The sequence below is a fragment of the Solanum tuberosum genome, unplaced genomic scaffold (genome assembly GCF_000226075.1).
Source record: "Solanum tuberosum cultivar DM 1-3 516 R44 unplaced genomic scaffold, SolTub_3.0 scf00288, whole genome shotgun sequence".
NCBI lineage: Eukaryota > Viridiplantae > Streptophyta > Magnoliopsida > Solanales > Solanaceae > Solanum > Solanum tuberosum.
In genome coordinates this window covers 711514-723488 of record NW_006239213.1, presented here as the reverse complement: position 1 = coordinate 723488, position 11975 = coordinate 711514, and the positions used below count along the sequence as shown (strand labels likewise).

The window sequence follows — 11975 nt, the reverse complement described above, 5'->3', positions numbered from 1 at the left end:
CATTTTGGCATGTTTTCAAGGATTTTGTGCATGTCTATCATACTTGGTGCATTTTTGTACTAACCCATATTTCTTTTACATTTTTCTACAAAGTGTAGGTTCCGGTGTTTGAGGTGATCTTCCTTCTAGTTCTAAGCTTGGATTGACTATTCTCCAAAGCTTGTGGTGAGTCCTCATGGATCCGAGGACGAGTGATGCCTAGTTGTTTTGTTTCCTTTCATTGTATTAGACTTTCGAATTCTATTGTAAGGGTTGTGACCCTATTTGAGACTTCGATTGTAATAGATGGCTAAATGAGACTATGTTTAGACTTCCGCTTGCTTTTATAAAAGACCTCGATTGTATGGATAAAAGTTTTAAATTCTGCACCATTTTCTATTATCTTATGTCATGATATGCTATGAGGCTTTTCGGAATCTTGTACGCAGTCACGTCCGGAGTGTAGGCTCGGATCGTGACAACAGGATAACCTATGATTCAACAAAGCAAGCAGCATAGCCTTGTGCACCAAAACAGAAAGCAGTGAGCCAGTGCCAGAAGAAGGTGTAAATGAATACATGACCTTTTTTGGTTGCATAAGCTATTAATAACAGTGTTTTGTATATGTATGCTAATAGAGAAAACCCCGAATCATAATCTATGGCAATACATATAAATATTCACTACTATAACACTCCAGCATCTCCGCACGACTGAATGAGCACTAGTAATTCACAGTAGATTTGATTGCATCCAGTATCTGCAACCAAAAACAAGTCAGTACTTTGGTCAAGAGGTCAAGAGTGAAATCTTTTGAAAATGAAACAAGTTTCATGTCCTGTTACCTTGTTCTTTGTAGGCAAGTAGAAGGGCTCGAACACCAGAGGAAAAGGAGTATCTAACCCACACACTCTGGCCACTGGAGCTTCTAACTGCAAAACCACCCAAATATTAACACTTACAAATTAAATACTCCAACACGTGATGTCATAACCAAAAATTGGAACATGAAAAAATAATAGATACGTATAGAAACATGAGAAGACGTTGAGGCGCATGGAGCCTATGTTATGAATAGGGGTAATGACCCACTCACACTTAGGCACAGCAACAGGCCAAAAGTTGCACCTATATATTTGGAGGAATACTCCACTACAGGGACCAACAAAGGGGCAAATGTGTCAGACATGCATGGCAAAAGCCATTACACAGGTAGTACATAGGATTCCTCTCCAAGCAACAAAGCCTATAACTAGAAAAGAGATACAAGGCTACCGGATATGCATATTCTGAGAGCTTATTTCTTTTCTTAGTTTTCCTTTCAGTTGCTTTCCTTAGTTAAATGGGTGTAGTTTTTATTTTTTCTCAGCAAGTTCTGATTCCCTAAAAGCTTGTTTTCCCGATCTGTTTATCAATACAAGTTAGTTCATATCATTTGGTATTTTCATTGACCCTCCTCTACAAATGGATGACGGGGCACATAATACCCGACTCAAAACATTGGATAAAGCTCTGAAACAGGTCCAGGAATCCATGGCTGCTATGATTCAGAGCCATACTTCCATGTTTCATGATATTCTTTCACAGCTCTCCACCCTACAACTGCAAAAAGCCCTGTTTCCAGTGTTCCATCTCTGCCCACCATGCCACCTCCATAAACCTTCTACCACTAACACACCACTCCCATTTAGAATCCCATTTTCTCCCCTTTTCCACCACAACCCCAGTTTCCTCTTCTTCCCCCTTCGAACCCGTATGCAGCGTTTCGTCGTGACAAACTAGCCCCAATCGATTTGCCTAAATTTGATGGAGCTCACGTTGAAAGCTGGGTGTTCCAAGCTAATCAATACTTCAAAGTCAATGGGGTTTCTGATAAACAACGCCTTACACTGGCCCCTTTTTACCTTGAGGGTGATGCTCATCACTAGTTTCGATGGATGTACAAAAATCACCCATTGATTGACGGGGAGCATTTCACCTGAGCTTTGGTGACTCGTTTTGGTGCAAAAACACTAGAGGTTCCTGAAGATGTTCTGGCAAAACTCCAAATGACCTCATATGTTTGCGAATATCTTTCTCAATTCGAGAAGATCGCAAATCGGACATCGGGTATGGCACTGCACTAACTAATGCACACATTTATATCGGGAAGTCTGAGGCATTAGCTTTTCTCCTTGTTGATCTTAATGATGCTATTGGGATGGCTTATTTACAAGAGCAAAAGCTATCGGGTTGGTAAGCCCAACTCGCGAACTACTTCTTCTCATTACCCAGGCCCTTAATTTTTCCGGTCACTGAAATATCCCTTCCATTTCTCTAACCTCTTCCACACTAATTTCATCGTCTTCATCCCATGGCCCTTCAGCGTCCCTACCTGGTGTGGGTCGTGTTCCTTATAAAAAGCTTACTCCTGCTGAAATGCAACAAAAACATGAGCTCAATCTTTGTTATCATTGTGATGAGAAATGGCACAAGAACCACTGTTGCACTTCTACCCGCCACCTTCTACTTCTCTTATCGGAGGACAATGTTGTGGAACTTCCACTTCCTAAAGTCGAAAAGGTCGTTGAGAAGTCTACTCCTTGTACTGAGGAAGCACCAGTTCCAGCTGTCAGTTACCTCGCCTTATCCGGCTTACACCCCACCACCCTTCGTGTCTACGGTAATATCAAGGAATCTCCCGTTAAGGTTCTTCTTGACGGGGCTAGCACTCATAACTTTATGCATCCTCGTGTGGCCAATTTTCTCAAACTACCAATTGAGACCTCATCCCAATTTTCAGTTCTCGTGGGTAGTGGTCATAGACTAAGAATTTACTCTTTGCACTAATTTTCTTATCATAGAATTTCACAGGTCTGATATGGTCCTTGGGATAGTATGGTTGCGCACTTTGGGTCCTTGAGGTTATTCCTCCACTTTCTCATTTCAGTTGTAGTAGGAAGTTACTTCCTTGTTTCCAGATGGGTGGTTAATCCACCAGTATTGTATTTAACATTATTTGCATTTAGTGAAATGATAAGCAGAAAATTAGTGAAGTTTGAGTACTTCAAACTCAAGAGATGGCAGGTTCTTTCTTAACGAACCAGCACCATAGGTAGAAAAAAGAAAACTTCTTTCCAGACTCCTAATTCACTCAACATTAACTTTGATTTTGTCTTGCAACGTCCCATAGCTAGATCCATAACAAGGGATAGTAACAAAATACTTATATACCATAGTGATATGCAGCAGCCTGTAATGTTTACATGCAGCTACAGCATGGAGTCCAGCCAGGAGAAATGACAGGTTACTTTTTCTATCCTGTCATTTAGTTTTAGTTTGGGTAATGCTCTTAACTCCCTAATTTCACATGGAATTTAGTACTTCTATGTGAGGGGAAAAAAACTGAAATTAAAAGCAAGCAATAAGGTGCAAACAAATGCTTAGTGTAACATGCATCTCAAATCTTAATTGATGAATCTCCTATGGAACAAAAGCAACACATGGCATTATTAGCAGAACAAAGGAGGATGAGCAAGGAAGTATTGTTTGTGCTATTTGCTTGACCTTGTTTGTAATCTTAAAAGTCTCTCTTTATATTGCAAAAACTGTAATCTTAAAGCAGTACTTTCTCATCCTTGTTTGTAAAAGAGAGACAATTTTTTTTTTCTGGCAGATGTAAACTCTGGTAAGTGAAATTACAAGTAGCTGAACTGTAATATCAGCTTCTATTTTACCGCAGTGAACATGATCCCGCTGATAGATATTTCCACATTTCAAGGCATCCCAATTTCTTCAAATTGGAGAATTTCAAGACTACATTCTCTTGCATGCTGCTGCAGCAGAATAGATTAGTCAATTTAACGCAATGCTGCCTCTTCTGTATGTCCAGTCGAGCAAATTCTGATTCATTGAATTCTTTAAAGTCTCTCTTTTATATTGCAAGTACTACATTTTGTTTGGATAGAGATGCGCCAATTGACCATGGGTACATAAGTTCTGATTCATCGAATTTTCTGAAAGTCTCTCTTTTATATTGCAAGTGCTAATTTTTGGATAGAGATGTGTATATTGTCCATGGACATGTGCACCTTACTAATTGTTAAGTCTTGAGACCAAGGATTAATTGGCCTAAAGCAGGACCCAGTAACTGAACCTGAGATACAGCATGTGGCAAATACTTCAATTTTTACAGATGCTAGACAACACTGACGGGTTCAGTAGCCTCACCCGGTCCCTCAAGTAAGATATGACCACTAAGTCCAAGGTCACAAGGTGTATGTTCAGAAGCTCTAAGCTATCTGTGTTGTCTGAAACCACCAACGTACCACCCATTATGCTTTAAGAAAGCATGCTTTTAACTATGTTTTGCAAATCGATATGCACAGAGGACATATGACCTAGTACAGGAGATCTTATAGAGCTTTAACACTGTCAAGGTGATCCAGAAAATAAAAGGGATACTAGACACACAAGGAAACCTAAAAAAAAGTAAAATGCTTACTCTCGTGAAGCAACGTTCAACTATAGATGCAGATATTTCAGCACCAAATCCACCTGTCACAGGAGCTTCATGACTAATCTACAAACAAGAAATTTACGGTAAGTTATTTAGGATGAAATGACCCTCTTCAATTCCGTACATAAGGTAAAATACACACCAGCAGCCTTCCTGTCTTTTTGACAGAGGCCTCTACCATTTCCTTGTCCCATGGTATTAAAGTTTTAAGGTCTATCAGTTCACAAGAGATCCCCTCCTGCAGAATATACATATTCGGAAGCTGATAAGTAATCCAGGTTTTTATATAAGAACTAAAGTTGAAAGATAAATTGATACACATTTTTTGATACTATATCAAGCGTCAGAGAGAAGTTTGAGAATGCAGAAACCGAAATTTTAGTTCTCAGCGACATGAACCATGAAATGCATTTATAAAGGTAACTAATTATTATAACACGACTAATAGAAAATTCTATTCAGGGAAATGGAATATAACAGATCTTTTAGCAATGAGTATCCACCTTTGCAGCTTCTACGCATGCCTGCTCCATAATAGATAGCTGAGCTCCCCAACCAACTAATGTGATATCAGTACCTTCCCTGAGGACCTGCATTTAGGCATGCACTTCAATTTCAAATTCATGATTTTAAAGATGTGGCACCTGGACCCAACTCAACCTCAAAAGCACTCATGAGGGGAGAATTGTCAAGTATAGTATAAGCAAACCACCAGTTTATTCCCCAACCAATGTGGGGCTTTTAACCCACTCTAACACACACACTCCTTCACGCCAAGACCCGATTGGAGCGTGCACTGGGAGCCCAAACAAATACAATGTAAAGATATGGCACCTGGGCCTAACTCAACCCTAAGTGCTAGCTCATGAGGGGAGGATTACTCAAGTCCATAAAGCAGACCACCAGTCCATTCCCCAACCAATGTGGGACTTTTAACCCACTCTAACACACACACTCCTTCACGCCAAGACCCGATTGGAGCGTGCACTGGGAGCCCAAACAAATACAATGTAAAGATATGGCACCTGGGCCTAACTCAACCCTAAGTGCTAGCTCATGAGGGGAGGATTACTCAAGTCCATAAAGCAGACCACCAGTCCATTCCCCAACCAATGTGGGACTTTTAACCCACTCTAACAATTATAAACAACAAAAGAAGAAGTATCATACCTCTGCCTCAGATAGAGGCAACATATAATCATCTTCAGGAACTTCTTCAACAGCCATCCGGTAAAGCAACTGAAATTCATCCAGAAAGTAGTGGGTTACAGTTCCAATGATCTGGCAGAACAGACTAGCAGGAGCAAGGGAAAATGAAATCACCTTTGGTTCAAAAAAAACAACTGGATTTGGGTCACGTATGCTTGACAACAGCAATCCTTTTGCTTGCTGTGGACTGCGTGGGATGACCACCTAACAGATAATTGCACATAAAATTATCAAAGGTATGCATGGATTCTTATGAGGAGAAAAGAGAGGCATCTAATTTCTAGAGAAAATATATAAAGAAGTCCGGCAAATCATACAGTCTTTTTTAACTATAAATCAGATAGAAACTGTGAGATAGAACTTAAGCCTTTATTGTGAGATAGAAAAAAAATAACGACGGGCAAAAACTAGAACTTAACTATAAAGTTATCAGAGATTGGTGATATGATTATTTCATTAATACTAGTACAGGAAACAAATCATTCACCATTGTTAGTGCCTATGCTCATTAAAAGAGGAAGTGAAAAACTAATTTTGGGAGGGTATGGATACCTTGGTCCAAGGACACTCAAAGGACCAACAAATCCTTAATGAGGGAATCTGAATGAACACGTGGATAGATACAGTGATGATTTCGAGAAAATACATCAGGAAATTGTTATGGTACTAAGAATAAAGGGGCGGCTACTTTAGAGTTCGTCTTAACTTCTAGTTTTAATTTTAGCAAATACTTCCTTTAGAAAAGGTAAATCATACTTGATAACGTTTCAAAGAGGCCCAGAGGGCGTTAGTCTAGTGGTAAGAGCACAACGCGTGATGTGCGAGTTAGGCGCACTCATGGGTTTGAACTATGCAGCAGCCAAAAGTCTGCATTTAAGTGGAGAAAGGTAAACAGGGGTGGGCCCATCACCCGCCGATTTTTGAGCCGTGTGCTACTGGCCCTCAAGAATTTCTTAGTTATCAAAGTGGATGAAACCACAACCAAATAGACTTCATCCTTACCAGAAGAAGTAAGAGCGCAACATGTAAGGATTGCTACGTTCTACTAAGAGAAGCTTAGCCACTCAGAATAGACTTGTTATGCTATTGAAGAGAAAGGGTAGAGCAGAAAAGGAGAATAGTCGCATGCAACCAAAACATAGGCTGTGGACACTAAAAGGCACAAGCCAACCAGAAATTAGGAACAAGCTATTAAAAGAGGGAATAAGGAACTAAAAAGTGGATGCTGAAATCTGGCGCAAGAAAACGAGAGCAAAGGGCTATCATTAAAGCCCAAAATAAAAGCTTAGATGACTTATGTCAGAAGCTAGGAGCGCGGAATGGAAAAGGGGAAATGTATAAACTAGCACATGAGAAGGAGAAGAAGGGTAAAAACTTGAACACATAAAGACGATTCCTAACAATTTTTCAAATGAGATGAGACAGTGAAATCAAGAAATGGAGGTGTTATTTTGATCAATAGCTCAACTCGAATCACGAGGATAGTTTCATGCATTTGTATAGGTTAGAAAAGTTGGCTATGCTCATAAAATTAGGGCAGCAAAAGTAGAGGATATCATGAATAATATGAGAGTTAGAAAAACCTACAGTTAAAATTGAATCTCTAAGCAGGTTTAGAAGTGTCTGGGAGAGGTTGAAACAGTACATTTTACCAAGCTATTATATGTTACCGTAAGGAGAGCAAAGATATCAAACAAGTGGAGAAAGATTATATTGATTCCAATATGTATTACCATAAGATGAGACTTTAGAGATGAGTGATAGAGCATATACTTGGGGACAATACAACGATACCAATTTGGATTTGTGCACAGTAGAAAGCTATATTTTTTCTTTGAAGACCGATGAAAATTTATAATGAGAGGAAGAAGAATATACATGTGATATTCATAGAGAAAAAGAAATAGAGTGCCGAGGACAGTTGAGATTTATGCATACCATACCAGTCCTATACTCATTGAGCAAGAGAAAATAGAGTGCCAAGGACAATTTGGATTTTGCATGGTACATGACATATGAATATTGTTTTTTTTGAAATAGGGACACTACATGACATATCAATATTGTTCTTGGTCTCCTAACTGTAAAAGGTTGATTCAGCATTTTCCAATTCTTAGTTTAAGAGATTAAGGGTGTTTGGATTGGCTTAAAAGTTGGTCAAACCTACTTTTAAGTCAACTTTTGACTTCTGGAAGTGTTTGGCAAATATAGAAATAACTTAAAGTAAGTAAAAATGACTTAAAATAAGTTAGGAAGTGTTTGACAAGGTTAAAAATAACTTAAAATAAGTTTAAAATGACTTAAAATAAGTTAAAAACCAAAAGGAGGCCTCCCCCTATTTTTTATTTTTTGACTTAAAAGTCATTTCAGTTTGACTTTTTATTTTTGACTTAAAAACTTTTAAGTCAACTTTTGACTTCTGGAAGTGTTTGGCAAATATAGAAATAACTTAAAGTAAGTAAAAATGACTTAAAATAAGTTAGGAAGTGTTTGACAAGGTTAAAAATAACTTAAAATAAGTTTAAAATGACTTAAAATAAGTTAAAAACCAAAAGGAGGCCTCCCCCTATTTTTTATTTTTTGACTTAAAAGTCATTTCAGTTTGACTTTTTACTTTTGACTTAAAAGCTACTGTTTTAAGTACATCAATGAACAAAGAATGCTGCATACAGATGAAACATTACTGGAAAGTACTTTTAGGAGAAACTGAAGTAGCTAGATTTATTTCTGAAAGCAAAGTAGATGAGATTTCCTATGTAGTGCAGTGCTTGAATATAAAGCTGCCACTCACTTGGCAAATAGAATTTCTGAAGAAATAACAACTGTGACGACCTCAAAGTCGAGGGACAAACTAAGAAGGGTGCGCTACTTGGACTCCTCCCACATTTATCAGAACATGTAATATTCTGATTCTAAGAAAAATCATGCAAAAAAAACCTGACAAGTGTAAGATGCACAGATAGATGTGGTACCTTTATACCAGGAACATGGCAGAAGAAAGATTCAGGGGATTGAGAGTGGTAATGCCCACCATGTCCAACAGCTCCATAAGGTGCTCTTATAGTTAAACCTGGAAACCATGAGCCAGTTCAGCATCTTGAAACTTCGAGAAAATGATGAACTGCAATAAAGTCATAAGTTTTCTTTCAGTTACCTCCGCAGTTGAACTGGTTACCACTCCGGTATCTGAATTTCGCAGCTTCATTGACAATCTACAAAACAAAAATTTGGAAGTCAATAAATATCATGATAAAGTGTTAGTACATGACTCAGCATAGATGCGTACCTGATCAAAAGCAGGAAATATATAATCTGCAAATTGAATTTCTGCTATAGCTCGATTGTCCTGAAATTTTAGGCAACAAAAAAAATAAAAATATCAGCAAACTGTTGAGAACTATTTAGCTTTTAGTATTTAGAGCTCAGAAACTGACCATTGCAGCAAGACCAATCGCAAATCCAACTATGCCCTGCACGTCAAAAACCATTAGTGGATACACTTCTTGACACAAAAAAGTGACTTGTATAAAATGAAATTCATGCTGAATTTCCTATTATTAAAACAATGAAATAGTTAGTATTATTATTTATTGCTCAGGTCTTCCACCCAAAAAGGGCTAGAGCAGACATGGAATATGGTAGATAAGCTACAGATACCTGCTCACACAAAGGAGTGTTGAAGACCCTCTGTTTTCCAAATCGGTCAGCTAGCCCAGTAGTGCAACGAAAGACACCACCAAAACCAACATCTTCTCCAAATACATAAGAACTGAGAAGAAAATTCATCTTACATCACATTATGAAGTATTCACCATAAACATGCGTATAAAATTGCAAGAAAAATAGAGAACAGGTCGATGAAGGCATAATCTTTTATTGAGCCTAAGGAGATGCTGAAATGATCAGGCATTATTTGAAAAAGTTAAGATGTTATTTAGATGCAACGTAAAGAAGGATAATAGGTCAACTAATTCCAAAAAGTCAAGTCGGAGGCGACTGGTAACTCATATGATGGAAAAGGATAAAAGCTAAATGTTCAGGCTATCATCCTTGTACTTCTTCATAAAGTTAACGCCACTACATCGTTGCATTACTTTTAAAGACTGTTCTGGCCTTTTGGACAGTAAAAGAGCCTTTTTAGGCTAAATGTCACAATAATTCCTGTAGAAAAAGCAAAGAATGAGAAAGCTGTGGGAGCAACCTCTTTCTTCTTATTTTGAGAAAAGCAGCCTCTTTATTTTTCTTTTCGAACAACCCCTGAACCCTTCATGATTTAACCATTACCATTCTCATATGTTATTGCTTAAAATTAGTTGGCATGCAAATAGAAAATAATAAAACATCCATGGGAAATAAGAGTGAACTAGTTCGATTTCCTAAGGTCATCTGATTATTGCAGACTCAATACTAAATTATGCTTAAAAATGAAAATATCAGATTTAAAACTAAATATCAAATACTTATGACCCTCTAGATGAGAATTGAAGGGTTGTATATTTATTTAAAAAAAGAGAAAAATAATTAAGATCATCCTAGCTTAAGGAAAAGATGATCAGGATTCTCTACTTGTCTCATTATTAAATCTTAATTGGCAATTCAATGGTGTACCTTACTCATATAGTCATATTCTCTTATAACTTAAAGTTGGTACTTTCCCCTTTTTTTCTTGTTTTCCTTCTCTATCCACATAGTAAAAGCACTAATCTTTCTAGATAGCAAATTAACAATACTACCACCTTCCCTCTTTCTTTTCCCGCTTCGCTAATCTTCAAAATGTGATCAAGTAATCTATTGATCCAGTAGCGAAGCCAAAGGCGCTAGCTACAGGTTAAGCAGAACCAATAGCTTTGATTTAAACCCTAAATAAGAAAAATTATTTAATATGTCCAAATAATCTACCGTCTCTATGACAATTTATTTGTGCTTCTTTCCTTTTTAGTTCCTTCCAAAAAGAATGATTTTTTTTCCTTTTTGATCACTCTTAGAACCATAAGATTCAAAAGTTCCATAAACTGAGTGTCTAGTCAAAATAGGATAAACAAATTGAAACATAAGGAATATTCAAAACCCATAGAGCAAATAAAGTTGTAATTCAGAACCCATAAACTAAACTTTTTGGCTGTAGCTCTGGATTGATCTACTACAAAACTGGCAATGAAACTCTGCGACAGCTTTTCAGTTAGAAAAAAAAAGTTGGAAAAATTACCGAGGATCAGAGTCTAAAGCGATGTGAAGAGCTTGATTAATAGCAGAGAAAAGGTTGACAGATTTGGTGGAAGTGTCATTTTTGTTAAGCGTTGAGGAAAATCCCCTACAACTTTGATTTTTGGATGAAATTGCAGCCAATTTCCCAATTCTTCTGAAATTGCTACCCATTTTCTTTAACTTTCTCTCAACAATCTCAAGAATGTTGGAATCTGAACAAGATTAACCTAACATTAACAAGAAGAAGAAGAAGAGGACAATTGAGATTGAAGTCAAAGCATCTATTATAGAGTTGGGTATGCACTCCCAATTTATGTATCTTCAATTCAATGTCTTTTTTTTTAAAAAAAAAAAATGGAACCTAAATAATTTACGCATTCTCCACGTTGTTAGAGATTATCCTCTCTAATATTTCATTTAGTCAATTTACTCTAATAATACTATTAGATACAAAAGCTTGGATAAATTCGGGCCCAATATATATTATATTTGTTTTAGTTTTAATAATTTTATTGATAATTATTTTTATATAAATATTTTTTAATTTTTTATCCCTTTGTGACTCGAACTCTCAACCTTAAGGTTGGAAGTGAGAGGTACTTACCATCCGAGCAATTCCCTCTTGTCGATATATTTTTTAAATAATATATATGATTTATGTGATATTTTGAGAATCTCAATTTACAAGCCGTCATAATAATTTAAAATAACTAAATTATTTTCGAATTTAATGAATTTTCGGAAAGTACACACGTCGATGGAGACGTGTGTCCTCATTCCCTGTAATATTTATATTTTTGTTATAAAATAATTACTTGTTGCCTAAGATTAACAAACTAGGAAGAAGAACAAGTAAAGAAATAGAGAGTAATGTATTGCCGTATATCTATTTCTCCATAAAATGTAGAGGCTATTTATAGCCAAAATGCTATGTACAAATGTATAATTTGGCCATCTGATTGGTCAAGTGATGGTATTCTCCTAGTGAGTAAGTTCCACGTGGCATGCACAATACTTTTACACATCATTACAAGTGATGTAAGACTTCTAATAGTTGGGCCCACGTGGCATTCAAATTTGTCTT

General features: G+C 37.0%; 1 protein-coding gene across 1 annotated transcript; it reads right to left on the bottom strand.

Moving 5' to 3' along the window:
- Positions 1–531: 531 nt before the first annotated feature.
- Positions 532–11276, bottom strand: LOC102584009 (2-oxoisovalerate dehydrogenase subunit beta 2, mitochondrial-like). Its single transcript, XM_006359138.1, has 13 exons — positions 10893–11276; positions 9344–9455; positions 9121–9156; positions 8973–9032; positions 8841–8898; positions 8659–8756; positions 5801–5890; positions 5648–5716; positions 4981–5067; positions 4620–4715; positions 4463–4540; positions 825–911; positions 532–739 (listed from the first exon to the last, which is right to left on the bottom strand). Exons 1-13 carry the CDS (start codon positions 11060–11062, stop codon positions 704–706), a joined length of 1077 nt encoding a protein of 358 aa, XP_006359200.1. The 5' UTR covers positions 11063–11276; the 3' UTR covers positions 532–703.
- Between the last annotated feature and the right edge of the window lie 699 nt (positions 11277–11975).